Source organism: Hippichthys cyanospilos, chromosome 2 (assembly GCF_059441005.1).
Source record: "Hippichthys cyanospilos isolate Australia breed blue-spotted pipefish chromosome 2, RoL_Hcya_1.0, whole genome shotgun sequence".
NCBI lineage: Eukaryota > Metazoa > Chordata > Actinopteri > Syngnathiformes > Syngnathidae > Hippichthys > Hippichthys cyanospilos.
The window spans coordinates 4,237,250-4,264,606 of NC_142370.1; the positions used below are offsets into that span (position 1 = coordinate 4,237,250).

Below are 27,357 nucleotides of genomic sequence, written 5' to 3' on the forward strand. Positions count from 1 at the left end.
AAATTTGCTTTCTAAAAGGGGTTTCTATCCCCCAAAAGTTTGAGAACCCCTAGTCGAAACAGGGAAAATGTCCGAAAATGTCCGTACCAGCCATTACTTAAGTTTTAACGTAGCCCTAAATTTCTCTTAACTCCTGAAAATATCGTCCGAAAGCGGCCGCTGTGCCCAGTAAAAAGTGATTTTTGAAACGTGATAGAGCCCACACATGATGAGGAGGACATCTGAAACTTTATTCTATTTTCACTCTTTCAGTGCAAAGCATAATCTGAAACGGCAACCCCTAGTGTGCCAGTCGATTTCGAGCATTTTGACACATTTTTCAAGGCCGACAGAATATTGCATTGTAAACTATGTAGACATTGATGGTACCGTGTGAAAGGCTGGCTTCCATTCTTGACCTAGAAAAAGAAACTAAGATTTCAACAGTCCTTCCGTTTGATAAAACATGAACAAAAACAGTGAAAATGTGTTTTTGATGGCAAAATAACTGTGTGCAAATGTACAGTACATAACTACATGACAACAGTGTTCAATTGGCATTATATTAAAGTGAGTGCTGGTCAAGAGTGCCATCCATCCATTCATTAAAAAAAATGTAGTGGATACAAATTCTCATAACAGGCACAAAACCTCAGTATTTTACATGATGATTAATTCTCATCCATGGCACTGAAAGTGCTAGCAACCAGATTGTATACGTTTTCTGATGTTTGTCATTGCCTCCTTCAACTACTGTTAACCCCCTTAACTCACCGCTCACTCTTTTCAGCATGATCATTATGTGTACTATTTTGACCAACTGTATATTCATGACCTTTAGTGATCCTCCTGAGTGGTCAAAACAAGTAGAGTAAGTACATATTTCATTATTCTCTCTTAAAATGACAATATTTGAACGTTCTGTCTCAACTACTGCTGATGCATGCTTTCTGGTGTTAAAGTCACCAAGGTAACAACCAAAACCTCCTAAAGGTTACAGCCCTTGGGATGGATGATATTAGCCGGGCTTTTGTTTTTGGATTATGTGTTGTGAACCAATTCCTGTCGATACCCATGTCTTTCAGGTACACGTTCACGGGAATTTATACGTTTGAGTCTCTTGTTAAAATCACGGCACGAGGATTCTGTATAGATGGCTTTACATTCCTCCGAGACCCGTGGAACTGGCTGGACTTTATGGTCATCTCCATGGCGTAAGTATTTTATTTATTGTTAATAATTAAATAATATTCAACAGTGGGATTAGTGCTCCCACTTTTGTTTTACACTTGCTGTGCACTTGTATGCAATGCAATTCTACTCCATTTCTCTCCTTCTCATGAATATTATGGTAAAAATAAAAAACACACATGCGGAGGTGTGATAAAATATATTCTTCAAAGAATATTTGTAATTCAATCATCAAGTGAAGTTAAGTGTCCATGTCATGTAAACTAGACTCACACTATCGTTTGATGGCAAGTGGCTGGCTTATGGCAGCTAACCTCAGTCACTTACTAGCCATCAGTCTACTCAGCGCTACTTCTTGTCAGCTATCACAAACGGATTTGATATGAATTGATTTGTTTGATATTAAGCAGGGGTCTGCAACCTTTAACATTCAAAGAGCCATTTTGACCCTGTTTCCATGGATAAGACAACATGAGGAGCCGCACGGAATCAGTTGGTTGTTATTCAGCCAGAGGAATTGCTTACAGCATCTTTTGTTAACCAAGTTTGTATGACTCTTGTGAGAGCAGTGCTTACCGTATTTCTCAGTGTACAATTCGACCTCGCTTGTAAGTCGACCCCCGTTTTTTACTTCAATTCGGTGGAATTTGACAAAAAGGAAAGTCCACCCCTGACTTAAGTGGTGAACATATGGTATACACATGGTGTGTATTTTTAAAATGACAAAATTACGGTACTTTAGAAGCATTTCTTCAGACCTGTCCAATTTGTTTGAAATGGAGTTTTTTTCGATGATTTGCTGATCATCTTACTTAGGATTTTCTTTACCCAACTGACGACTGTGGTGCGATCAGAGCGTGCCCAGAGGTTCAGAGGCTCAGAGGTTGCCCTTTGCTGTTTCTCACCCCACCTGCCGACACCCATGCTGGCTTGTTCAAACACGCGTCCGAGGGCTGAAGACAAATCAAGCCAACTTTTCCTTTTCATAATTTGTTAAAGTCTGCTCTAGAAATAATCCATGCAGTCCCGTTGTCGACAACAAGGACGCAATGAGGCGGTGCTTGACGAAAGTGCATTTGAAAGTTCAAACGTGGTAAAACGGATGCATACGATATACTTGTGTGTGTGTGTGTGTGTGTGTGTGTATGTGTATATATATATATATATACAGTGGGCCCCCGGGTTACGAACTTAATCCGTTCAGCGGCTACGCTCGTATCTCGAATTGCTCGTATAGCGGGCAATCCAAACCCATGTTAATTCGTGAATGCGTGCAACGCGCGCAGAAGCCTTAGGTGAGATCATCACGCTGTATACATATATTAATATTGAGTGACATAATCTACTCTACAGTTGCATTAAATAACAAATACAAAGGAAAAATGACTTTTACCTTTGTAAAGACGTGACTTGGGCTGAGATAAGCAGAGATGAGCAGAGATGAATGCTCGAAGTCAATACGGTAAATCAGATATGCTATTGGTCTTACAGTGTCACAGTAACTTTTTCAGTCAGGGTTTTCTCTACTTCCTTCCATCCCAACCAGCTGTGCCATCAAGCTAGATAAAGGCGTTCGGCCAATAGCATATCGGCACTTCTGTGATTGACGTGTGACGCCGGCCAGTGAGTGAGACCGGGTGACCTTAATCGACCAATAGCATATTGGCGTCTCCTTGACTGACTGATAATTATTCGCACTTGTTTTTTAAACGGTTGGAATGTATTGACATCTTATTGATTAAAACACATTTAAACCTGTGACGATTTTTTGTCCTGCAATCGGCACACTTAATTTCATGTCAGCTGTTTTTCCCCGACGTGAATTGAGCTGGGTGGAGGCGGAGGGGAGGTTATATGTGTTGTATTAACTAGGCACCACACTTATAGCTTGTTCGAGCGTCAGTTCACTGTTGGTTTCAACTCACAGAATTGCAACAATGGCGCTGTCCCAAAGCATGTCGGGAGGTCGCCGACTAACATGACATGCAGTTTTGTCAAGCAACCATTATATAGCACTGTAATATCACCCGTAACAGGGTGCAGGGATTAACGTCTTGAGTTAATACGGCAACGCAGCTAGGCTATTGCTCTTACAGTGTTACAGTAACTCTTTCAGTCATGGTGCAAATCACGGAGATACTAAAACATCATCCTCTTATTTCTTCCTTTACCGCTGCTAGTAATTTTAGAAGCTATGTCTAACAGATAAAGTTTGCAAAGTCTTCAAAACATTCCGTTTTTCACTCATTTTCTCTACTTATTTCCATCCTGTCCCATCAAGCTAGATAAAGGCGTTCGGCCAATAGCATATCGGCATTTCTGTGATTGACGTGTGACGCCGGCCAATAGCATCTCCGTGAGTGAGACCGGGTGACCTTAATCGACCAATAGCATATTGGCGTCTCCTTGACTGACTGATAATTATTCGCACTTTTTTTTTAAACGGTTGGAATGTATTGACAATTAATTAAAAAAAACACACATTTAAACCAATGACAATTCTTTGTCCTGCAATCGGCACATTTAATTTCATGTCAGCTGTTTTTCCCTTTAGCTGTACAAACACTACACTTAAATGGTAATATATTTAGACACCGTGAGTGAGACAGTCAGTGTGAGGTTGTAAGACCAATAGCGTTCACGTAACTGCCACAAGTATCTGTTAATGATTGTAGATGACGCAACTGCTGAATATGTTGACGCAGTTAGGCGAGAACATTTATACATACTCAATGGCTGGCTTGTCGGAATGCTCGTAAGGCGAGAGGTTTGCTCGTAAGCGGAGGACAAAAATCTCCCTGATCCACGCTCGTAAGGCGAATTGTTCGCAAATCAGGGTGCTCGTAAGCCGGGGGCTGACTGTATATATATATATATATATATATATATATATATATATATATATATACTGTATATATTTATATACTGTATATATTTATATACTGTATATATATATATATATATATATATATATATATATATATATATATATATATATATATATGACTTGTTAACACTTATGTCGTATTAGAATTAATGTTACTCAAATGTAGATATGTGGAGAAAATTAGTATGTGTTTTGAGTTATACGGCAATAAGTCAACACCTACAATATGGGGTTTGAAAATGAGGATTAAAAACGCAACTTGTTTACGTTGAAATTATGTTTACACTGAAACACTGCTTACAAAGGTTTTTGGACTGACCAGAAGTTTTACCTGCTTAGAATGCGAGTGTAATTATTTCATGCTAAGCTTCGTTTGATATTCTTGTTTTACTATTCTCAACCTTATACTGTAATTGGAAAAAAAAACAAAAGCTCAGATGCCATTAATGCTTTGACGCTTGCTGAAATGAGGTCCAGGAAAGCATGCTAACAGTTGATGCGATGTGATGTGTAATGATTGTTGCAAGTGTTTTGGGGAGTTTCAACTTCTTCAACTGACAACTCATCTTCTGTGTTTCATCCCTTGTTTCTGTGAGACATTGATGCAATTCTCTTTGGGAAGTTAAGGTTTACATTAGACTCACCACAGCATATTTCATTTTTTGTTTTAACTTTTTGTCTCTGGCCAGTATTTTCACCACATGTCAAACTGTTGGGTGTACCAAAATGTTGGATGTTGTGTTATTCCAAACGTAATTCACTCAATCAATATTGGCATCATGACTTATCTTTGAACTTAACAATTTCACTATTGACAGTCTTTTTTATATATACAGTGGACCTCCGTGTTACAATGTACTGATCTATGTCATTTTCATGTTGCAACGTGGAATACCGAGTTTTTTCATTGCCTATTTATGACATTTTCCCGGTTATGTGTCCAAAATAGCTGTCATGATCTTCGGGGCTTGGCTGTATTTGTGTTGTTTTCCCTCCATCTGCTGGCGTTTTTAGGTAATTGCACTTATTTAGTAGTGCCGTCTAACTGCTTCCAGGCATTATTGGTCGGCTTCACTCGTTTCAGAATGGCGGAATGGTAAAGCTTTGTTCTATCGCGAGTGGTTACAAAACCGTATTTCTAGTGCATTTTACTACTTAATTCAAACTTGAATGGGTTAGCCATGGGTCCCAAGTTTGCTAGTGATGTTAAAGAGAGAAGTAAGAAGATGATTTATATGGAAAGGATGCTGCAGATACCCCTTATTAGGGAATATGGGCATAACAAGCGGCACGAGGTAAATAAATCCCTTCTATATTTTTTATTTATGATGTTTTCTGATTGTATGCATGTATATTATACATATGTATCACTTACTTTACTATTTTGGTACCAATTTTTAGAATGTATCTACAATTTTGATGTTTTTACCTGGAGCTCTAAACGCATTAGCTATTTAACATCGGTTTGGTTAGCACGTCATACAGCGAATTCACCTTACAAACGCGGAACGGCTTAAAGTTGTAACACGGGGGCCCACTGTGTTTTACATGTTTATATATATATATATATATATATATATATATATATATATATATATATACACACACACACCGTATACTGTTTTGGTCACCCAATACGACTTTAACTTTTATTAAAAAAACAAAACATAAAAAACCTGGTGAACAGTAAACATATTGGTTGGACGCCTTCCATGCCCATTATTTGTTTTGTGTGCACACTAACACAGGTCAGACAGGCCCATCACAGGTCAGAATAAAACAGAAGTCCATCCCATTCATCAGGTATTAAGAGAGGCTGAAGGGAATTACCATTTGTCTACCTGAATGTACTAAATGAATGACATTAAATTAGCTAAGTGCTCCTCGTTGTAACATTTGTACATGTCTATTGATTTTTGATATCGAATGACTGTAATAGGAAGAGGAAATGGGACAGTGTTGGAGATGATATTCACTTTTGCTTCGCAAGCTTTTCAAATGCTACTGAAATGTCCTCATCCAAGAATTAGGCAATTTTACTCCAGAGTAGATCATGACTCAGCAACAGTCGCCATGGGAGGGTGTTAGCAAAAGGTCAAGTGGTACACTGTCTGGAGGGATACATTGTGCTCAGCTTTGAGTTTTGTACACCTTATGTATACAGTGATGCCTTAACATACGCGTTACATTTGTTCTCTGACCGTGCTCGTACCTTCAAACACTCATATCTCGAATCACCAATGCCGTTTCAGGGACAAAAATGCCATTAATTCATTCCAGTGACTTAAAAACACCAACACAAATTTGATAATGACAGGCAAAAGTTCATAGCTAATAATTCGCAATAATATTAGTTGTTTTTCACATAAAATGGCAATTTTATATACTCTATCTGCATGTCTTCCTCCTGCTTGTGTTCCACGGGTAAATAATTGCAGCAACATCAATGCAAGTTTCTTTAGCTCTATCATGTTTTGCAAAATGTGTTAAAATACTGTGATTCCCCAAATCTAAGACATACTTTTTTCTCCCCAAAAAATGAAGACCAAACGTATGGGTGCGTCCTAAAAACAGCAACTTAATTTTTTTTTTTTTTTTGACACCATTGGAGGAATATTGCTCTGTCAGCCACATAAGCTGAGTTTTGACAAACAGATGTGCATTTTTATATTGGCTGTAATCTTACTTCCATTAATTACCGTAATGCGCAGGTATCAAACTCCAATCCTCGAGGGCCGCTAACCTGCATGTTTTGCGGTTTTTGCGCACCTTATTAAATGATTCACGTATTATTAGCAAGCTCTGCAGGAGCTTGAAACTTATCTGAACTTTTTGAATGAGCTGTGTTTGAGAGAGGGGGATTTAAAACATGCAGGATACTGACCCACCAGCACTGGAGTTTGACACCTGTGCCGTATTTGGATGGTCTAGATGAGGGAGATGTCCGTTGGCTGTTAGCACCAAGTTCCTGTTACAGCTAACAGCCGCTTGTGCTAGCTGAGGTTGTTGTTTTCAATGCAAGAAGCGAGCAGACTGAACCAACGTCCGAGTTCATCCTTGTTCACGCACAGGAATATTATTAAAACTGAGAGGAAATGATGTCTCCAATAGATTCCATTACCGGTTAGAGAAAATGGAAAGGTAATCCATTCGTCCATCCTCGTCGCGAGTAAAAGGAAAAACAACGGCTTTGAGCACATTCAACATTACATTGTCAGGTCATTCACTAACCACTCACAATGTGGGCAATCTGAAAACGCTTAACTTAACGTGCACCAAATATTTATCTCACGGCTATGAACACGAGCAAATATGAATTACGAAAGATTAGATTTCTTCTCTGTTTTGCTGGAGTTTTTACTTTGTTGCCATAGTGTTGGCACGTCTAACCGCATACAAAGCAAGCACCAAAGAAAATACCAGAATTTGACCTCAAAGTTAAGGGTGCGTCTTGGATTTGGGGAATTACGGTAGTGTGTTTTTGTCAGACAAAGGCAATGCTACTTTGTTACCAAGCTTGCTGTCAGTTTAGCTAGTACTCGTCGCAAATCTTCGCACTTAATTCAAGACAAAAACTGCCGGTATCTGGAAAAACATGTAAGTAGAAGTAGCACTGAATCGCTATGGTTGCTTCCTATCACCTGTACACTTTCCCTGTGCTCATATGTGCACATGATAATAACCAGCTGTTGTAACTGTGGTTTGATCCTGCAGGTATATAACAGAGTTTGTAAACCTAGGCAATGTCTCAGCTCTGCGCACGTTCAGGGTGTTGAGGGCATTGAAAACAATTTCTGTCATTCCAGGTAAGACAGGATTGGGCAGGGTGGTATCTGGGGGGGCAAATGGGCGGGGTCGGTGTTAGGTGTGTGTGTCCTCCTTTCTTTACCTTCCACCCTTCTCCTTCGTGGACAGGCTCTGTGAGTGGCGTCGTTCTTCCTCCTGGTGCGCTGGTGTTGTGCTCTTGACGTGTTTGGTTTTGGTCATCGTGTGTGTTCTTGTGTGTGATCCTTCCCCTGTTCTAGATATATAACAGAGTTTGTGGACCTGGGCAATGTATCTGCGCTGAGAACATTCAGAGTTCTCCGAGCATTGAAAACTATCTCTGTCATTCCAGGTGAGACTCCGTTTAAACACTAAGGCTGATCCTCCCACCTTTTCTTTTCTACTCACAAAGATTACAGTTATGATTTTCAAGCAGCAGCAAAACAATTGGAGACAGTCATTTTTTTGGTTCCTCTTTTTTTTTCCTCCAAAATGATCAAAAATGGTACAAATACATTTTTGATAGGCTTTGCAGTCTCCTCTAGGGCACAATGTATTTGCACTCGTCATCTGCCCCAGTAGCACTCTCATTGTAAGATTGGTTTCCACGGCAGCTGTAGCTTAACTTCGCCAAGCAGATGCCGTTTGTCCAATTAATAACATTGTTGGAATGTGCTCATCTTTTCCTCACCAATCAGCTAGTTTATCTGAATAATAACATACAGTGGTACCTCTACTTTTGAAATTGAATCGTTCTGGAAATAATTTTGTAACGTGAATCTTTCATAAATAGAGCCGCTTTTTACATGTAAATAGCCTAGTTCATTCCATGCCCCCCAAAATGCCCCTAAACGTTTTAAATGAATATTGGTAAATTTAAAAAATGCATCAAAAACGGTAACAAATACATATTAGAATAACAATGATGCATAATAAGCAAAATATAATGAATAATTTAAAAAAAGCTCCTTAACCCTTTAAATTAATCTTATTAATTGTAGCAGTTGACAATGTGAATGCAGTTCATTTGTTTGCCTTTAGATGGTGCTGATACGTTAGTAATGAGTGGCGAGAGAGACACCTTTTTAGGACCTTTCATTTGTACAATTTTATTTTCCATTTCCAGTGATCCAGGAATCATTTACAAGTCCATATGAGCAATAATATTTATTATTTGAAATATTTTGAGCATGTAAGTTTCTTTAGTTAGGGGTCATGCGAAGTGCTTCCTGTGTGATGTCATCGCAAAAGCGCTAACGACGTGTTAACAACGCTAACGTCAGACGCAACGGCCCAAAACATACATATACATACATACATATGTGTTTTTATGTGAATATGTACAATGTTAGCCATAGCTAATGTCAATTTTACGTTTCTTCATTAAACGGTGTAAATTGTTGGTTGGATGTATGGATGAAACGAGTTGAAGATGAAAAATGGAACACCATAGTAACCAGCAATGCAAAAAAATATTGTCTCGTTTGTGGCAAGCTGGCATATTAATCAATTGTAACGAATATGGTTGACATCACGGGTTGTGATAGCGTATTACATTACAGTCATGTTTCGTAGCCTAAGTTTTTGTAACAAGAGGCGTTCGTAAGCAGAGGTCCCACTGTAAAATGCTTTTTACTAATTGACACAAAATGTGAAATAAAACACTGAGTAATGTTGTTGCACATGAAAACTAAAGAGGGTAATTTTCGCCCCTCATATACCCACAAAGTTATTCATCTTTGAAGACTGCCAAGCCTAGTTTGTCAACATATCTTATGCTGCATGATGCTTCTCAGTCACTTGCTTTTCTAATATTAATCAATCGAGAGCTTGGCTGACAAATGGCATTGACAATTTGATTGTTTTTTTTTTTCTCCTGTTTGTTTGGGTTTTAGTTTGATTATTGATTTTTTGATCCCCCTCGTCTTTACAACCCAGAAAGAAAAATAATCAGCCTGCTCTGTCATAAACCACGTTGCTGACCCCTGCGTTAGACTGTCTGAGTGAATTTCCAAACGCACCCTGTGTTGATGGTAGTAAATAGCTCTGGTTAAACAAAACCGTCACTTTTAACCTTGGAAAATGTTTTTTTTTGTTTTGTTTTGTTCAAAAAGCTTACCCTGACTGGAATCCTCCATTGCATTATGGTTAAGGTCAAGTCCTGGCGGGTTGTCGTTTTTATTTAAAATTTTATTCGCGAAGGATAAATTCCTTGGGATGCAGAATCTCATGTACAAGTGGATAATATATTGTGCCTGTTGGATCCGTAAAACTTTTAGATTAGCAACATGCTCATCTGCCAATCTGTTGCACACGCATTGCCATGAATAATCTTCTACCCTTGCTACTCTTCTACCTCTTCTTCATTCTTTTGGCAGATGCGGGCTGCTTTCAGTGCATTACTGCCACCCTTAGTCTACCAGTGGTAACGAACTAAAAGTAGCCAACAACCACCAAAACCAAGTCAACTCAGGATTTGGGACAATAGTTAGAGCCCTGATATTAATAAATGAATATTAAATAAATGAATATTAAATGATATTAAATAAATGAATAAAAATCAAATTAATCTCAAGTTTATTAGAGATGTTCATAGTTTTATTATGATCTCTGATTCACATTTTTCCCATAATGCCATGGGGTGTATATACACTTGCATAAGCAAGTGTCCTGTGTTTTTAGCATACTGTAATTTGAATGTACCTAGAATGTACACTTACTGTAAGTACCTTCAAGTGTACTTCTCAGTTGTAGCTCAGTACTACACACACAAGTATTTTCCCCATTTTGCACTTTTTCCGACTGGAATGCAAACGTCCTACTTCAGTTCCTCTGATTTGACTTGGAAAATTGGGCTTCCCAGGATGAAAGTGGCTTGTCAAAAATTGCAGTTCACTGATCTGCAGAAACTCGAATGTACTTTGTCCAAACAGTTGTTTTGAAATGTTCTGAACAAAATTGGGATGAGGCTGAAAAAGGCAAATTTGCCAGTTGCTTTGAATGCAGCATGAAACAAGCGGTCCTATGTTTATACTTCTAGACAGGGTAGATGTTTAAAAAACAGTCCTAAAGTAGCCTAGCCCTACTAAGGACAAAATCATCTTTTTAGTCAAATTCCACTTTTCTCCTTTTAATTAGGTGACCGTTTAAGTTGGACAATTTTGTGTTTTGTACTCTTGTTAACAGTAGTGCCTCGCATGCAAACATAATCCACAGAAAAAAGTGCTTTAGTTTTGCTTTAATCACATGGCTATCGGGAAGTTTAACTCCATACTATGAGAGTCCAGGTAATTCACAGCGTAAGAGGTGACACTATCACAAACACCTGAAAACGGGAGGGGGGGTGTCATCCTGCGTCCATATTCGACTTCCTTCCTGCTGGCTCGGTGCAAAAGTTGGCTGCAGAGGATGCCAAGGTAAAGTCATTTTGTTGTCGATGTGGATGAGACGAACTGCAGGGTGGCGCCACGGTGACATGGTGACACCTCGCATTAGGCAGTTAAAAATGCAGCCACACACCATGGCGCTGGCATTGAATTGCTACCTGGTCAGCCTTGGAGTTTAAATGAATTGCATGTGGTTTCTGCCCCCCTCCCCAACCCTGCCTGCGCCGCCGTCTTATGGCCTCTTGTCGTGCTGCCGTGCTTTCCTCTCACTTTTCTCCAGGTTTCCCCCTCTTTTTCCCGTCATGCACGATTGGCAGTAAAATGCAAACTTTCTCTCGATTCCTCTGCTTTGATCATTATGAAAAGAGTGGGAAATCCCTTCGATATTTCCTGTTTGTTTTTGTTTCGACAGTTGTGTGTAACGTCATTTTGTCTAAAGATGTGTAGATACAACACATCAATGGACAGATACTGTGAATTTTAATCATTTTCTGACTGTACTATAATTGTATGCTTGGGATGCTCTCCTGTCCAGGATATCTTGAAATTTCACGTATGGAGTTGGCATCACAGCATATTTACCGTGATAGTGATTTTTCTTAGAACACACGTTTAAGGTCACACACATAAGATAATATCTTCAAAGTAAAGCAAAACATGTTCTCAATTGCTTCCCCTGTAAGATACAGATTAGATCAGGGCTTGGCAACCTTGACTTGAGGGCCAACAAAAGGTTCTAAAATTTGACATAAGGGCCGATCCAGGAACAGATAGATGGAGTGTTTTGATAATCCAAAAGGAAAAGCGGGGTATCTAGAAAACATTAGCTTTAATTTCAATAGAAAATGAACAAAAGAGTCCCAACAGTGTTATTCAAGGCCGATGTATTTAACTCTATGTTGATAGGATTCTAATAACTGAAAAAGATATATTATTTTTCATTGGTTAAAGTTACTATTTCAAAGGACTGATAGTTTTGCTATCTTTCGGGATATTACACTTTTTACTGGGCACGGCGGCCACTTTCGAACGATAGTCTGAATCAGCCTTATTAGGCACATGTTTTTCTATTTTTAGGTCCGAAACAGGCAAGGATTTCCAGCATTTCATAGAAATTTAGGGATACGCTACATTTTAAGCAATGGCTGTGATGGACGCTTTCAGCCATTTTGCCTGTTTGGCCGCTGTGGCCAGTAAAGGTTTGACATTATCACTCTCCTCTTAATTGATCATTTCTTCAAGTTCGCCGGGCCCGGGGCATAGTTTGCCCATGCCTGAGTTAGATACATTGAAAAAGGTAATTGTCCCAAATGAAAATTAGGGAGTGCACAAATGTAATATTAATCTTTTTGTAGTTTTGTAAAACAGAAGCGATACGTTATCAATGTCCAAGTACTTTATGATGAATTTGAATGTAAGACAGCTCAATCTTTGATTTTATAAAAATGACAATTGTGTGAAAATATTCAACATTTTTGAATGCCATATGTGCAATTTCTGCATAACATTCTTATACAGACATGGTTATGGAACATCAAATGTTCAGCCAACATGACCTGTAACAATTATGACAAAATGTAAAAAAAAAAAAAAAATCATCAGGTAATCGCTAAATTATACTGATGAGATTGAGGACCCCCCCCCCCCCCCCACCCCCCCCTACTTTTCTACCAATAAAAGTAAACTGTCAAAACTTTGATATCTGCCGATTGGTTCTCTTGTGCCTCATCACAGTGTGTTTTATTTGCGTGGCTCTTCCCCCTCAGGCCTGAAGACCATCGTGGGTGCCCTCATTCAGTCTGTTAAGAAGCTTTCCGATGTAATGATCCTGACGGTCTTCTGCCTCAGTGTCTTTGCACTCATTGGTCTGCAGCTCTTCATGGGCAACCTGCGCCACAAGTGTGTCATCTGGCCCATAAACATAACCGACAGCTACCTGCTCAACGGCAGCCGGGGCTTCGATTGGGACGAGTACATAATGAACAAAAGTAAGCGGGAGGAGAGAGCAAGGCTTTGTGAGGGACCTGGCGTGGCCAGATCGGTGTACGAGTCAACCAGTTTGCTGCCTGTATGTCCTTTGGGCATCGCTTTGGTATTAAGGATTGACGGGAAACGAGCAGAATTGAAATGGCGCCGGCGGTTTACATGAGATTTTGCAGATAAAACACATCTGGTCAAGTACAATGTGACTGTAATTCCTCACTGGAGCACCTTTTTCTTTCTTTCATTCTTCAGCAAATTTCTACATCTTACCTGGGCAGACTGATGCTCTTCTCTGTGGGAACAGCTCAGACTCAGGGTGAGTACCTGTTCTTAATCCTCGTTAAAGTATCTTGAGTTGGCTGACAATGTCAACGCAACCATACAGTTGAGGTCCAAAACAATCCATTACATTGATGCTGAGCAAACATCTATTGGTTGCCTTTATAAACAGAATTTCCTGTCGAAGTTGACTACATTTGGAAAAAAGAATTCCAGAAACCAAACCATAAAAAGTTAAAGTGCACCGAAAGTCCTTGCTTTATGACAAGTTATGTTCCTACAACATGGACAACAATTTTGGAACAGACATAGGACTGAATCCACAAAATATGAATTGCACTTGCGTTTTCACTGGCTGTTTGATCCATGTTAACTCTTTCAGTGCCACGGATGACAATTTTCGTCATGTAAAATACTTAGGTTGTGTGACGGAGACAAGAATTCTTATCAAGTCCTTTTTTAATTGCATGTTTTTTAATGAATGGATAGATGACACTCGTGGCTCATAAGGTAATATGTCAATTGAGCGCTGTTGTAATGGAGTTAAGATACATCCACAAAGTGTTATCTTGCCTTCAAAAACACATTTTCACTGTTTTTGTTCATGCTTTATCGAGGAGAAGGACTGTTCAGTTGTTTCAGATGCTCCTAAAACAATATCTTTTCACAAAAATAGCTCATTTTCTCCTTTTGTCCAAAATAGCTTGGTGTCACTATTTTCAAACAGTGGTTACTAAAGAGCAGAATAAGGTAGAATTTTACTTTCTTTTTCTAGGTAATAGAATCCAAACTTTAATATGCTTCCACCAATGTCTATGTGCATACTGCATACACAAACAATATTCCGTTGGCCTTGAAAGATGTGTCAAAATGCTCGAAATCGGCTGGCCCGCTTGGGGTTGGATAACACCTGGCACTGAAAGAGTTAACATCCTATTCACACAGGTCAATCACACGAAACACGTCCATTCTTGACAGTTTGCGTGGCGTTTGCACCTGTTTTCCCCCTGCAAAGAATACTACAGCAGTTAGGATCGGCCGGTTGAATGTGAAGTCACGTTGTTGAGTGGGCCTTCCCTTGCACCTACTAGTTGCTTCTAAGTGATACACCTGATCATTGCTGTCATATTGTCGTTGATAAACGGGAGTATTCGGAGGAAAGTTAAGATGAAACGGGCCAAGAGGTATACATATTTGAGCCAGAAATGTCCTCAGATTCAGAATTCTGGAATGAAACTCAACTGTTCCTTCAAAAAGCCAACTTTTACAATCCTATAGTGGACCTCATGTTACTTCCAAAGGTTGCTTGCCTATGAAAGTAAATCTCCCCTGGTGTTTGTTTTGCTTACAGGGTGACCGTAAATAAGCCGTCACAGTTTGGAAAAATGACCAAAAAAAAAAAAAAAATCCATTGCTAGGGATGCAAGCACACATCCTATCATCTCTCAGAATAACTGTTGTAAAGAAAAAAAGAAAAAAAAACCTGTTATCAACTCCGGTGAGGTGCACTGATGTTCACATTCGAAGAACTCGAAAAATTGCTTACATTTAGGGCAGTATTTTTCAGCATCATATTTTGTACAACTTTTAGAACATTCCAAATTCCAGATATCATGGTAAACAGAGTGAGTCATATTCTGAAGCCTTTCTTCTCCGTCTCCCTCAGCCGTTGCCCGGAGGGATACACGTGCATGAAAGCTGGAAGGAATCCAAACTACGGTTACACCAGCTTCGACAGCTTCGGTTGGGCCTTCCTTGCTCTCTTCCGACTCATGACACAGGACTTCTGGGAAAACCTCTACATGCTGGTAAAGTTGACATGTTCATTATGACTAAGCACACAACTCAATGAATAGAGCATTAACCTGAGTGGATTTTTTTTTTTCTGGTCAATCAAGCTCATTCTGATTCTTTGTTCTCAAGTCCTAGGCAATACCATGATTCCCCAAATATAAGACGCACTTGTGTATTAGACGTACCCTTAATTTGGGGGTAAAATTCCTCTATGTTAGCATGTATGAGACACATCTACAGTTGGGCAACAATGTAAAAGCTATAGCAGAACAGAATGAATTTCATCTTTTGTAAACTCTTCATATTTTCTAGTGCTCATATCCGCAAGTTATGTATTTGTTGCACATTAAGCGTGTTTCAAATTTTCCACGTTGTGAGTGGTCAGTGAACACTTCACTAGTGTAATGTTGAATGCACTTCTAAGTTTCCGGAGGTCGCCATGTCTGCTATAGCTATGGAAAGCAGGAGGAGTGTTTATTGCGACTTTTTCCGCAATGCCTTTAAAGCGCCCAAAGGCGCATGTGAAAAATTACACATACTTCCTTAAAAGGCATGATGATACTTCATATACTGTACGCCTTTGGACCCCCCCACCCCCCAGGATTTTTCGTGCATGTGTATGTGGGTACCAGAATGTGAAATGAATTTCTACTTTACAAGATAACTGCAGTGCATATATTTACTTAAATCTTTAATTGTGTAACCGTATACAGTAATTGTACTGTTATCCCTTCTCGTTTCCATGCCTTGGCTGGGGTCGGGATTTGCCCTTAGAGTAACGGCCCTCAGACCTCGACCTAGAGTGGAGCCCGTAGCTGACCAAACATGATAACAAGCAGAGTTTACACTTGAAATTCCATTGATTACAAAAGCACTGTAGGTTACAGCTTCCCTATGCTCTCTTTCGTCCTCACTGGTCTGATTATGCAAATCTCACTGGCGCGTCACTCACTCTGAGAATGCTCCAAGGACTGTTCTCAACTGACTGGCCAGGCAAACCTTCAATCAGCGAATGGTTCTCCTACAAGATAGGTGATTGACTCTCGGCATGACATCGACCAATGAGGGCAGAAGTTGTCATCCACTCCAGTCGGTGGTTTTTCCTATGTGCTGATTGACTGAGTATTTGGTCAGTGTTCATCGCTGTACCGTAAGCTCATAAGCAAGTGAGAACGTGCAGCGGAAGGAGTGCGGTCAGGATGAAACAGAGCATTGGGAAGATGGGACAAAGTTGTTGTAATAATTTGGAATTTCAAGTGTAATTTCTGCTTCTCTGTTATGCTTGGTCAGCTCTAGTTCGACGTCTGAAGACTGCCTGCGACATGTATATTTACAATGAACTCATCTGCTTAAACCTTTACATACGTCTTTGAATACAGAATACAGCTTTAGTTCGTTCCTGTTCCATCCCCAAGCCATAGACAGGGGACACAGGGGAAGTCCTCCTTCCAGGGAGGTTGCCCGCGAGGTAAACGGCTCCCTTGCGTTGATTTAAATCGGAGCCTGCAGCCAACAAAATAGGCAGCAGGGATACAGGGTTGACAATAACCTTCCCTTTTATTGTATGCACAAACAGTGCTCTGCAAGTCTTTCTTCCGTCTCACAACAATTTCTTCTGCCGCCACACATGCGTGCCTCCTCCTTCGCTCTCTGTTACTCGCTCACTCAATCTCTTGCTCTCTATTCACACCATGCTTCAACATAGCTTTTTTTCTAATAAAAAAAAAATGCAATGCACTGAGGGCGCGAAAGGTGAAGCGCGGAGCAGCAAGAGAACGCTCAACATTTAATATTATTGATATGTCATATTCTTCTGTTTGCATCGCCTTCTTTGTAATCTTTGTAATAAACTGTAGAGGAGAGCCCAAGATCACCGGAAGAGCTTGGTGCTCTCCTTCTTTTTCAAAAGATCGTTTTTGACTCAGAGTCTTACCTTGTCTCCAGTCTCTTATTATTGATAAGTCTGACATAAAGATTCTTCCCTCCAGACTTTGGTCACACCCAATGCGCAAAAAATGAGAATGAATAAGAGAACATACGGTATAAAAAGAAAGGCTACCTTCAAATCATGGAGAGCTGTTTAAATTAGCTTGAAACATCGGTCTATATGAAATTGGAGACACACCCCTCAATACCATTCTCAGAATCAGAATCAAAGAACTTTGAACTTATTGTGTGTGTGCATGTTTTTCCGACAGTATAGACACGAAATCACTCCAGAAGGTGGTCAACACCGCAAAGAAAATCATTGGCTGCTCGCTACCCTCCACGGAAGATCTCTATAGCTCTTGTTGCCTCAGAAAAGCAAACAGTATATGCACAAACTCAAGGCCACTCAGTGTTTGAACTGCTGGCAGGCACTTCAGGACCATCACAGCAAGAACAGATTTTAAGACTAGCTTCAATGCCAGTGCCAAAATCCACATACGTTTATCACACAAGCGATCAGTACAATGAATGATTGGCTGTATTATTTTCTTTTACTTGTTTTCATCGAATAGTGTCTTATTTTCTTCTTCTTCTCATTATTATGTTTAGCATGATGGCGCCCACCCTGGCTGCCGTCTTGTGTTCGCTGAAGTGAAGTTATCAATGTTATTTTTATTATTAGTGGTTGTCATATCTTCTGCACCTTAAGGAGAATGGCCAAAAAAAGAATGAATTGTACAAGCACTAAGACAATAGAGCAATTACGATTCTTAGTCACTTTCAAACCTTTAGGCCAATAATATTTGACTTCCCCCTGGCCCTTGACTTCCTACAGTAAAGCCTCTGAAACACTTTAGATGAAAAGCCAATGTAAGAATCACTGTACCCAGAAAGACATGTGGAGATTGCACATCTTTTCACTCTTGCACGCATACGACCATAAGCCTTAGTCATATCAAAAGCGTTGCTTTTCAACAGAGGCACACTTTCCAAATACTTTCATTTGGCATCATTCACTAAAAGATGTGTGAAAATGTTCTCTTTTTCGAGCATACATGCAAAAGCACCGTCAGAATTTTGACTGATGCGTACAAGATCCATTACAAACCACTGTGCTTATGATATTTAATCAGAATTCATTTTAAATGATGATTAATTTTAACTGCTTGTACTTGCAAGTTTCAATTTGCATGAACACTGCACAAATTTGTACGTGCAAACTTTGAGTGGATTCTGTGAATTGGCTGATCTCCATCCGATTATTATTGGTATGTACTAACTGAGTCAATTAGGTCGATGTGGTGTCCCCATTCATGTCAACTCCCTGGAGTACATGATGTCACTTGAACTGTTTGTAGTCCAGGGCCTTGAAAATTATCAATAGCCTGTAACATAGGGGTAGGAAACCCCAGTTCCTCGAGAGCCATCTCCTGCTTGTTTTCGGTGTCTCCCTCTCGCAGCACACTTGATTTGAAAGATTAGGATCATTATCCGGTTTCCAAAGAGCTTACTGATGAGCTCATCATTTGAATCAGGTGTTGCAAGAAAGAGACACCGAAAACAAGCAGAGGACTGCTCTCAATGAATAGGAGTTCCCGACCCCTTTGTGATTCAACATGAAGGCTTTAGGGTCCATTCGCCACTAACAGATCTCATCATTTCAATGTATCCCACCCAACAGACATTGAGGGCAGCCGGAAAAACCTACATGATCTTCTTTGTGTTGGTGATCTTCGTGGGTTCTTTTTACTTGGTGAACCTGATCTTGGCTGTGGTGGCCATGGCCTATGAGGAGCAGAATCAAGCCACAATGGAGGAGGCCCAGCAGAAGGAGGAGGAGTTTAAAGCCATGCTGGAGCAGCTCAAGAAACAACAGGAAGAAGCTCAAGTCGGTATTTTTGAGAAGAAAGCCATCCTGATGTTTCTTATTTTTTATTTTTAATGTTATTATTGCTCATGTTTTTGATCATTAGACCGCTGCCATGGCAACCTCAGCTGGAACAGTGTCAGAGGATGCAGTTGAGGATGATGGAGGAGGGCGGCTGTCATGCAGCTCTTCGGAGATGTCCAAGCTCAGCTCCAAGAGTGCCAAAGAGCGGCGCAACCGGAAGAAAAAGTGGCGGCAGAAAGAACAAGAGAAAGAGAAAGGCGACAGTGAGAAGTTTGTCAAGTCTGAGTCGGACGATGGCAGCAAGAGGAGCCGCTTCCGCTTTCCCGATAACCGCCTGGGACGAAAATCTTCAATTATGAACCAGGTGAGGAGCAAATCTCTGATGCCCGTTAACTGCACAGTACTTCTCAGTTGTTTCACAAGCCATTCTGTCATGTCAGTGCAACTTCCATTTTGGCCAACATTTAACGCCTGGGGGAAATTTTGACCCAACTCGAGCTTTGAGATGTTTTTGATCAAATCAAATCAAATCAAGTTTATTTATATAGCCTTGTATAGACAAACTTGTACCTGGTACAGTTTGCAGTTAGAAAAAGTGCCCCCCCCTATTTTGCACCAACTCTTTATATAGTTTTGGTTTCATGACAATCTGGGTCAAAACATTCCATTATACTGACAAGACATCACGGGACAGCAAAACTGACCATACATGGAAAAACATATGGATGATCATAACACTGAGCTCACATCAGTTGGTGAACAAGTTCAAAATCAATCTTCATCAAAAGTTGTGGGTTTGCTTCCTGTGTGGAGTTTGCATGTTCCCCTGTGCCTGGGTATTTCCGGGTATTCTCTTTTTTTCCCACATTACAAAAACATGCATGGTCGATATATAAAACACTCTCATTTGTACTTATGGTTGTTGGTTGGTATGTTGCGATTGGCTGGCAACCATTGTGTACCTCCACCTAAATGCCCAAAGATAGCTCGGATAAGCTCCAGCTGGGCTTATGTGGATGACAGATCAATCTTCTTCGAATGGTGTGGAATTAAAAAAAAGAAGAAAAAAATCTAATCTTTAAGTTACCGTTCATAGGACGCACCCATACGTTTGGCCTTCATTTTGGGGAATAACATGTCTTATATTTGCGGAATTACAGTGAACGATTAAATACAATGGTAAAACCCTCTGCATCGGTGTCCACAATGGGTAGCATATGTGAGTGGGTATTTTTTTCATTTTTTTTTGTCCCTGTCCTCATCTCATCTCTAACCTCAGTTGTGTTGTTCACACACCCTTCTAGTCTCTCCTCAGCATACCAGGCTCACCCTTCCTGTCCCGCCACAACAGCAAGAGCAGCATCTTCAGTTTCAAGGGCCGCGGCAAGGACGTGGGTTCAGAGAACGAGTTTGCGGACGATGAACACAGCACTGTGGAGGAGTGTGAGGAGCGCCGGGGCTCCCTGTTCAGCCCATACCGGCGCAGCAGCTATAGCGGCTACCACGGGAAGAGGAACAGCACAGTGGATTGCAACGGCGTGGTGTCCCTCATCGGCACAGGGCCCGGTGGACGCCTTCTGCCTGAGGTGAAAATAGATAAGGCAGCTACTGACGACAGTGTAAGGAAGTCAATGTGCAGACCTATATAGGCATGGAACCTCTGCCCCTGCCCCTACGCCCATTCCTCTCCTTCTTTATCTTCTGATCTGTGATCTTTGCAAATGCGTATGTATCTCTTGGCTCAGCACTCGCCCCGCCCGCCCCCCTTCTCCTCCCCCAATGCCTGCAGTGTATGCTGCCCTCCATAGTAAAGCAAAGGATGGAGTCATTCCTAAACATAGTTAAGGCAGCCCTACATTTGATAGGTTTGTGAAACTGGGTGATTGACTCTCCGACAATTTCTAATTGATTCATAATTCTGAGTCAGTATGTGAAGCAAAATTCTCAATTTATACCTTACATTTTTTATAATACACTATCCCCCAGCACCCTGTTTTAAAGCAACATGATGAGTTAAGATGTTCTATCGCAGTTTATTGCTGTCTTTCCTCCTTGAGGTATCCAGGGGCATCTTCGGGTCTGTGTGGGAAGCATTACAGTAGGAGGTGGGTGGAGGATAGCCAGCAGAGAGACATTTATATCTGTTTCTCTAATGTATAAGGTCCCTCTCAAAGCAGATGCAGAGACTTTAGCTGTTTCTCTAGTGCATACATCACATCTCAAAGTAAGATTTTAATAAGTAAAGGAGAGCGGTTTGAACTTGTGTCTTGACCTTTCCATTGTCCTAACTTCTTGATTAAAATTACTTAATTGAATTAAGTCGTGCAGTGATAGTTAGCAACGGAGAGCTACAACCAAAAAAATGAAAGCATGACAAATGACTCTGTAGATTCCTTTCCTTCTCTTTGACTTGGAGCATGCTCATGCATGACAATTGGACTGATATGAACGACTCGCTTATTTATTTATTTTAATCTATTTCAATTTATTTATTTTTTTTTTAAATAAAAGTTAACACAGTACTATGAGTTTGCAAGCCAAAACCATGATATTGCAATGGCATGAAAGGCCCAAACATGCATTCCTGGAGAAGCAATTGATAGTCAAGTCTTTTAATTTGGACAAAATCTCAAAACTTGCCATGAGGTACAGTAGGTAATCTCCCAACTCCATGAATTGACAGCACTAAGGTTCTTTCAGTAGCATTGAGACCAAAAAAAAAAAAAAGAAACCCGCCCCAATGCCTCTACCCAACAATCAAAACGACTTTTTACTACCAGTGCTGTTGACCGTTTCCCGGCGCCAGCCATGGGCGGCGATGTGGGATGGTGTTCATGTCTTCTCCATGGGTGCTTGATTCTTCCTCTCCTCCTGACAGCCCACTACTGAGGTTGAGGTGAAGAAGAAGCTGTCTGGCTCCCTGATGGTGTCTGTGGACCAGCTCAATACCTCCTTTGGGCGGAAAGAGCGGGCCAACAGTGTCATGAGCGTCATTACCAACACACTAGTAGAGGGTACTGCCTCTTTAACCCAGCTTTTTAAACTGCTTTTTCATTATTTATTCTTTAACTAGGGCTGCATTTATTGTTTGGTTAGTCTGACATGTATTTCCTGCTTATCCGCTTTGCATAGCCAGCAGTACAGATACATACAATCGTTCTGTCACCAAAAGTCCTTTGCATGCAGCTTGCTTCGCACGCAGACCTTCGTTTGCTTGTAACATCTGATCCACGCTATGTCTTCAGAACTGGAGGAGTCCCAGCGCAAATGTCCCCCATGCTGGTATAAGTTTTCAAACACGTTCCTCATATGGGAATGCTCGCCCACGTGGCTGAAGATTAAGGAGATTGTCAACCTTATAGTCATGGATCCCTTTGTGGATTTGGCCATTACCATCTGCATTGTCCTCAACACACTTTTCATGGCTATGGAGCACTACCCCATGACACCCGACTTCGAGGACATGTTATACGTGGGGAATTTGGTGAGTGAGTGACAACACAATTGTTTCTCTTACCTTTCTTGTATCCTGTAGCCTTCTCCACGTATTATACTGACATGCTCTACTCCTGCTTCACTCCTCTGTTGTGGTGACACAGTACCATCCCTAACATCACAACAGAGATGCTGCACCCCCCCTTCCCCGAGGCCAAAAGTCAAAATTCATTACATATTATTTAATTGATAGATTCTTCATTCATCCATATCAGGAAAATTAAACTGCCTAAGCATTATTATGTGCACATAAACATTTGTTTTGAAATTATACTTTCAACAAACTATGGGTCGGTCGGTCGGTCGGTCGGTCGGTGGGTGGGTGGATGGATGGATGGATGGATAGATAGATAGATAGATAGATAGATAGATAGATAGATAGATAGATAGATAGATAGATAGATAGATAGATAGATAGATAGAGGCTGTGGAACAGTGGCCCAGTTTTACACATTAAGCAGGGTCCTTGAGGATGCATGGGTCCTCACCCAACTACATGTGTTATGTGGACTTGAAGACGTTCAACTTTGCTCGTCGGAAAGTTCTGTAAGAAGAACATCCGGAATATGAGCTACACTGATATATGTAGTTTGCTCCCTATATGACTGGTGTCACAATTTGGTCTGCATTGCTGACCATATGCCAGATTTGTTTCCAGTGAGGTTTGGACTCTGCCAAGTCAGTTATGGACAGTTATTGCTGCTGTAACCTAGAGATTGAGGGGTATCCGTTTTTTGACAATGTTGTCGTATATTTGCTGTATAATGATAATAAAGGAATCCTACATTCTTGGGCCAATAGTGAACCTTCATGGTATTTGTTGACCCAGTGACTCCATTCTGTAATAGAATGCTACCTTTAGTCAGTGGCCAAGCATGGGGCGATGGGAAGACCCAAGACCCAAAGGGTCTACGAATGCCTTCCGTGCCAAGGGACTGTGTGTAGTTGGTCATCCTAGAAAGTATTCCGAACACCAATTCACCAAAAGACACGACACAATTGGTGGACTTGTCTATCATAATAGGACACATGCAAAAACAAAAGCAAAAAAAAAAAACAAAAAAAAAAAAACGGGCAGACAATCAGAAGCAAGTCTAAAATTTGAATGGCCATATTTCGGACCATTAAGTTGGAATTTGTTTTATCTGTTCTATGCTATTGTTAATTCGTCAGGAGTAGGAACAGAGCTATGTGGTCAGAAGTCATTATAGCCGCCATTGCTCAGTCTTTGGCCACACTGACACCAGTGGTTGCTGCTGGTCACTCAAGGAGGGATTATTTTTTTTTTTTCTCCTGGCTTTCAACTCTGGTTTTTTTCATCAGTAAGACTATCAAATGGCTTCGCCAAAATCCGTTTGACAGCATTTTTACTATCCATCAAGATTTCGTGCAACTTACCAACTTGTGGAGCCACTGCTGGAGGCTACTGTTTGACTGGCTGTGACTGGCTGTGAGTGTGAGAGATCATAATGGGGTGAAGCTCCACAACCGACGCTAATTCTTGGGGAAAGAAACCGCAGTGTGACAGAAGAAAATTGACGAACTGAACATTCATTGTTTTTGACAAAGACAAAATCGCTGGAGATCGGTAAAGTATATATAGATCAGTTAAAAAAAAAAAAAAAAAAAACATAATAAAAAGCTTGGAAAACGCTCTCTGGGAGATTTGTCTTACAATATAGCTGATTTACCTCTTTCGTCCCCATTGACCTCCAGAGATGGCGGGCGTTTGATGGGTGGTAAAAAGCCAGACCCAATGTTGCTTCAACTGTCCTTTCAGTTTCCACTTTTCTTTTACTGTACAGGCTCTTCAAACAAGACATTTATTTATTTGCTTATATTGGAGCTTCTGCCATGACTACAGTAATCATGCATATACCTTTTAATTGACTGCCGTTCTTTTAGTTCCATTACAATATTACTGTATTTGAAATGTAAGGCGTTGCATTACTATTGCATTACTTCTATATTACTCTCATCAACATAACTGGAAATATGAATTCTAAATGGAGGTCTTTATGCTCATTACACATTCAGTGGAAGGCTGACTTAGCTTACCTTGTTGCTAGACAAGGTTTCGAAATGCTGACGAATCTACTGTGGAAAGCGGCAGCATATCTTCTACGTACAACATACTCCGCCACAAATCTCTTAACGTCTTGAGGTCAAAGTGGCATCCCTGAGCAAGAAAATAAATAATTTTGCCTGCTTTGTTCTATCCCCAGTCTCAATCCTCAACAAGTATTCTTTTTGCTAACTTCTTGTTACTGTGGCACCGCTCTACATGGTTTGTCAAATTACTGTAGTTATTTGGCAACATGGACAGCTCTTTAGGTGTCGCGCACAAGTGCACCTAACTATTACACTACCGCATTACAGCAAAAACAAATGCATTACAGTAATTACATTTCTTTGGTAATGCATTATTCCCCACACTGGTGATTAGTTCCATGAAACAAAATTGATACATATTTTTAAGTGTATTTCATGAAACCCTGACAGTGGAATGAATATTTTATAAAGAATGATGCTCGTAAAGATGCTTGGCCACTCCTGGCCATTTCTCACTCAGGTGTTTCGTCACCCTGGCGACACTATGCGCCTAGTAAGGAGAGATGTCGGAATAAGCTTTTTTTTTTTTTTTTTTTTTTTTTTTTTATATAACTTGGGCATTTCATATTACCTGCCATCACATATCCTCCTGAGACCGAGCCTATTCATCCATATTACCCGTTGTGTCTATTTTGTCTCAGTGAGAGAGCAAACCTGCATCCCACCCAACACAAGTCCTCACCAGAGCATTGAAATGCCGGGATTTATTAACTCTTGCCGCAAACTAACTTCAAACTATTATTTTCACTGTTTTTTTTTTTTTTATGTTTTATCAAAAGGTAGGACTGTTGAGATGTTTCAGATGCTACAAAAAATATATATTTGCATCAAAGTCACTGTTGTGCAGAAAACACATCTTTTCACAAAAAAGCCAACTTTCTCCTTTTGTCCAAAATAGCTAGGATAAGGTCGAATGTTACTTTCTTTTTCTAGGTAAAAAATGGAATCCAATCTTTCATATGGTACCACCAAGGTCCACTTAGTCACACAGTACAATATTCTGTCGGCCTTGAAATATGCATCAAAATGGTTGAAATTAGCTCGCACTTAGGTGTTTCTTTTTCAGATTACGCTTGTCACTGAAAGAGTTAAAGTAACTTGAATGTCAAAAGATGTAGACCAAAAAATGAATATCCACTACAATAGAGACGATTAGGCTGTCTTTCAGAAGATTATAGTATATATGTGCACCTCATTATTTCAAAAGTAATAACTCCATCATGTTTCTGTATATTGACTATTGTTGTTTCCTGCCTTCCCTTCCGCCAGGTCTTTACTGGGATCTTTGCTGGAGAAATGATGTTCAAATTAGTGGCAATGGACCCCTATTACTACTTCCAAGAAGCCTGGAATTGTTTTGACGGCTTTATTGTGACGTTGAGTTTAGTAGAGCTGGCTCTAGCTGACGTCGAGGGTCTGTCAGTGCTGCGGTCATTCCGACTGGTAAATGGGGGAGGGGTTATGCTATGTGTAGATGTTTACGATTTGCAGTGACTCTACTCATGATGTCGTTTCTCACCCTTCCTTTTCTCCAGCTCAGAGTGTTTAAGCTGGCTAAGTCATGGCCGACTCTCAACATGCTGATCAAGATCATTGGCAACTCCGTGGGTGCTTTAGGGAACTTGACACTTGTTTTGGCCATCATTGTCTTCATCTTTGCTGTGGTGGGAATGCAGCTGTTTGGAAAGAGTTACAAAGACTGTGTGTGCAAGATTCACATTGACTGCGAGCTCCCACGCTGGCACATGAATGACTTCTTTCACTCCTTCCTAATTGTCTTCCGGGTGCTTTGTGGCGAGTGGATTGAGACCATGTGGGACTGCATGGAGGTGGCCGGCCAGGGCATGTGCCTCATCGTCTTCATGATGGTCATGGTCATTGGCAACTTGGTGGTAAGTAGCTTTTGGAAAAGTATATATATATATACAGAGTTGAGCAAGTTACTTCAAACTGTAATGCATCATTTATAAATTATTACGGTCATTTCAAAGTAATCAGTTACATTACAATATTACTGCATTTGAATTGTAATGCATTACACTACTCATGCATTACTTTTATATTACTCTCACCACTGTAACTGGAAATATGGATTTGACACTCTAAATTTAGCTCATTCTGCTCATTACACATCCAGGGAAAAAGGTTGGCTTAAGCTTAAACCTTCAAAGACAAGATGCAAAATCTTGTCTTGTATTATAATCCCTTTATTACTTAGCTTCGCAGCATAGTGATGCATTGTTTATGCTGTTGGCAAAAAACAGTCAGTGCAATTCACAATGATGGTTTCAGTGGGGCTAATGTTACCAGCTAGCCTACATCATCCTAATTGTGTTTAACATATATATATATATATATATATATATATATATATATATATATATATACATATATATATATATATATATATATATAATACAGCTCGAACCGCAAATGAATATGGTTGGCTTGACACAAGCAATGATGTTAACTAACTTAGCATGAATTTAAGACAGACTTATGTTGCCTCACTAGCTGCTCCTTGCTGCTTTATCCCTGTTGCGGGTCAATAACTTTCTGATATCCATCTCGGAGTTACACTAAGTCAATTCAAAATAATATTTTTAACACCTTGTGTTCGCGAAACTTACCGACTTCATGCAGCGATCCTGGGCATCCTGCTGTTC

The 27,357-nt window shown here is 40.3% G+C and overlaps 1 protein-coding gene across 1 annotated transcript in view; it reads left to right on the top strand.

Moving 5' to 3' along the window:
• scn8aa (sodium channel, voltage gated, type VIII, alpha subunit a) overlaps window positions 1-27,357 on the top strand; it is an 80,832-nt gene that overhangs the window by 15,556 nt on the left and 37,919 nt on the right. The window contains exons 4-16 of the mRNA XM_088407392.1: window positions 761-850; window positions 1,065-1,193; window positions 8,083-8,174; window positions 12,975-13,196; window positions 13,444-13,507; window positions 15,137-15,278; window positions 18,875-19,081; window positions 19,167-19,448; window positions 20,389-20,703; window positions 21,963-22,098; window positions 22,330-22,568; window positions 25,961-26,134; window positions 26,227-26,583. Of these exons, the coding sequence (XP_088263518.1) occupies window positions 761-850; window positions 1,065-1,193; window positions 8,083-8,174; window positions 12,975-13,196; window positions 13,444-13,507; window positions 15,137-15,278; window positions 18,875-19,081; window positions 19,167-19,448; window positions 20,389-20,703; window positions 21,963-22,098; window positions 22,330-22,568; window positions 25,961-26,134; window positions 26,227-26,583 (2,449 nt within the window). The remainder of the gene's footprint in view (window positions 1-760; window positions 851-1,064; window positions 1,194-8,082; window positions 8,175-12,974; window positions 13,197-13,443; window positions 13,508-15,136; window positions 15,279-18,874; window positions 19,082-19,166; window positions 19,449-20,388; window positions 20,704-21,962; window positions 22,099-22,329; window positions 22,569-25,960; window positions 26,135-26,226; window positions 26,584-27,357) is intronic.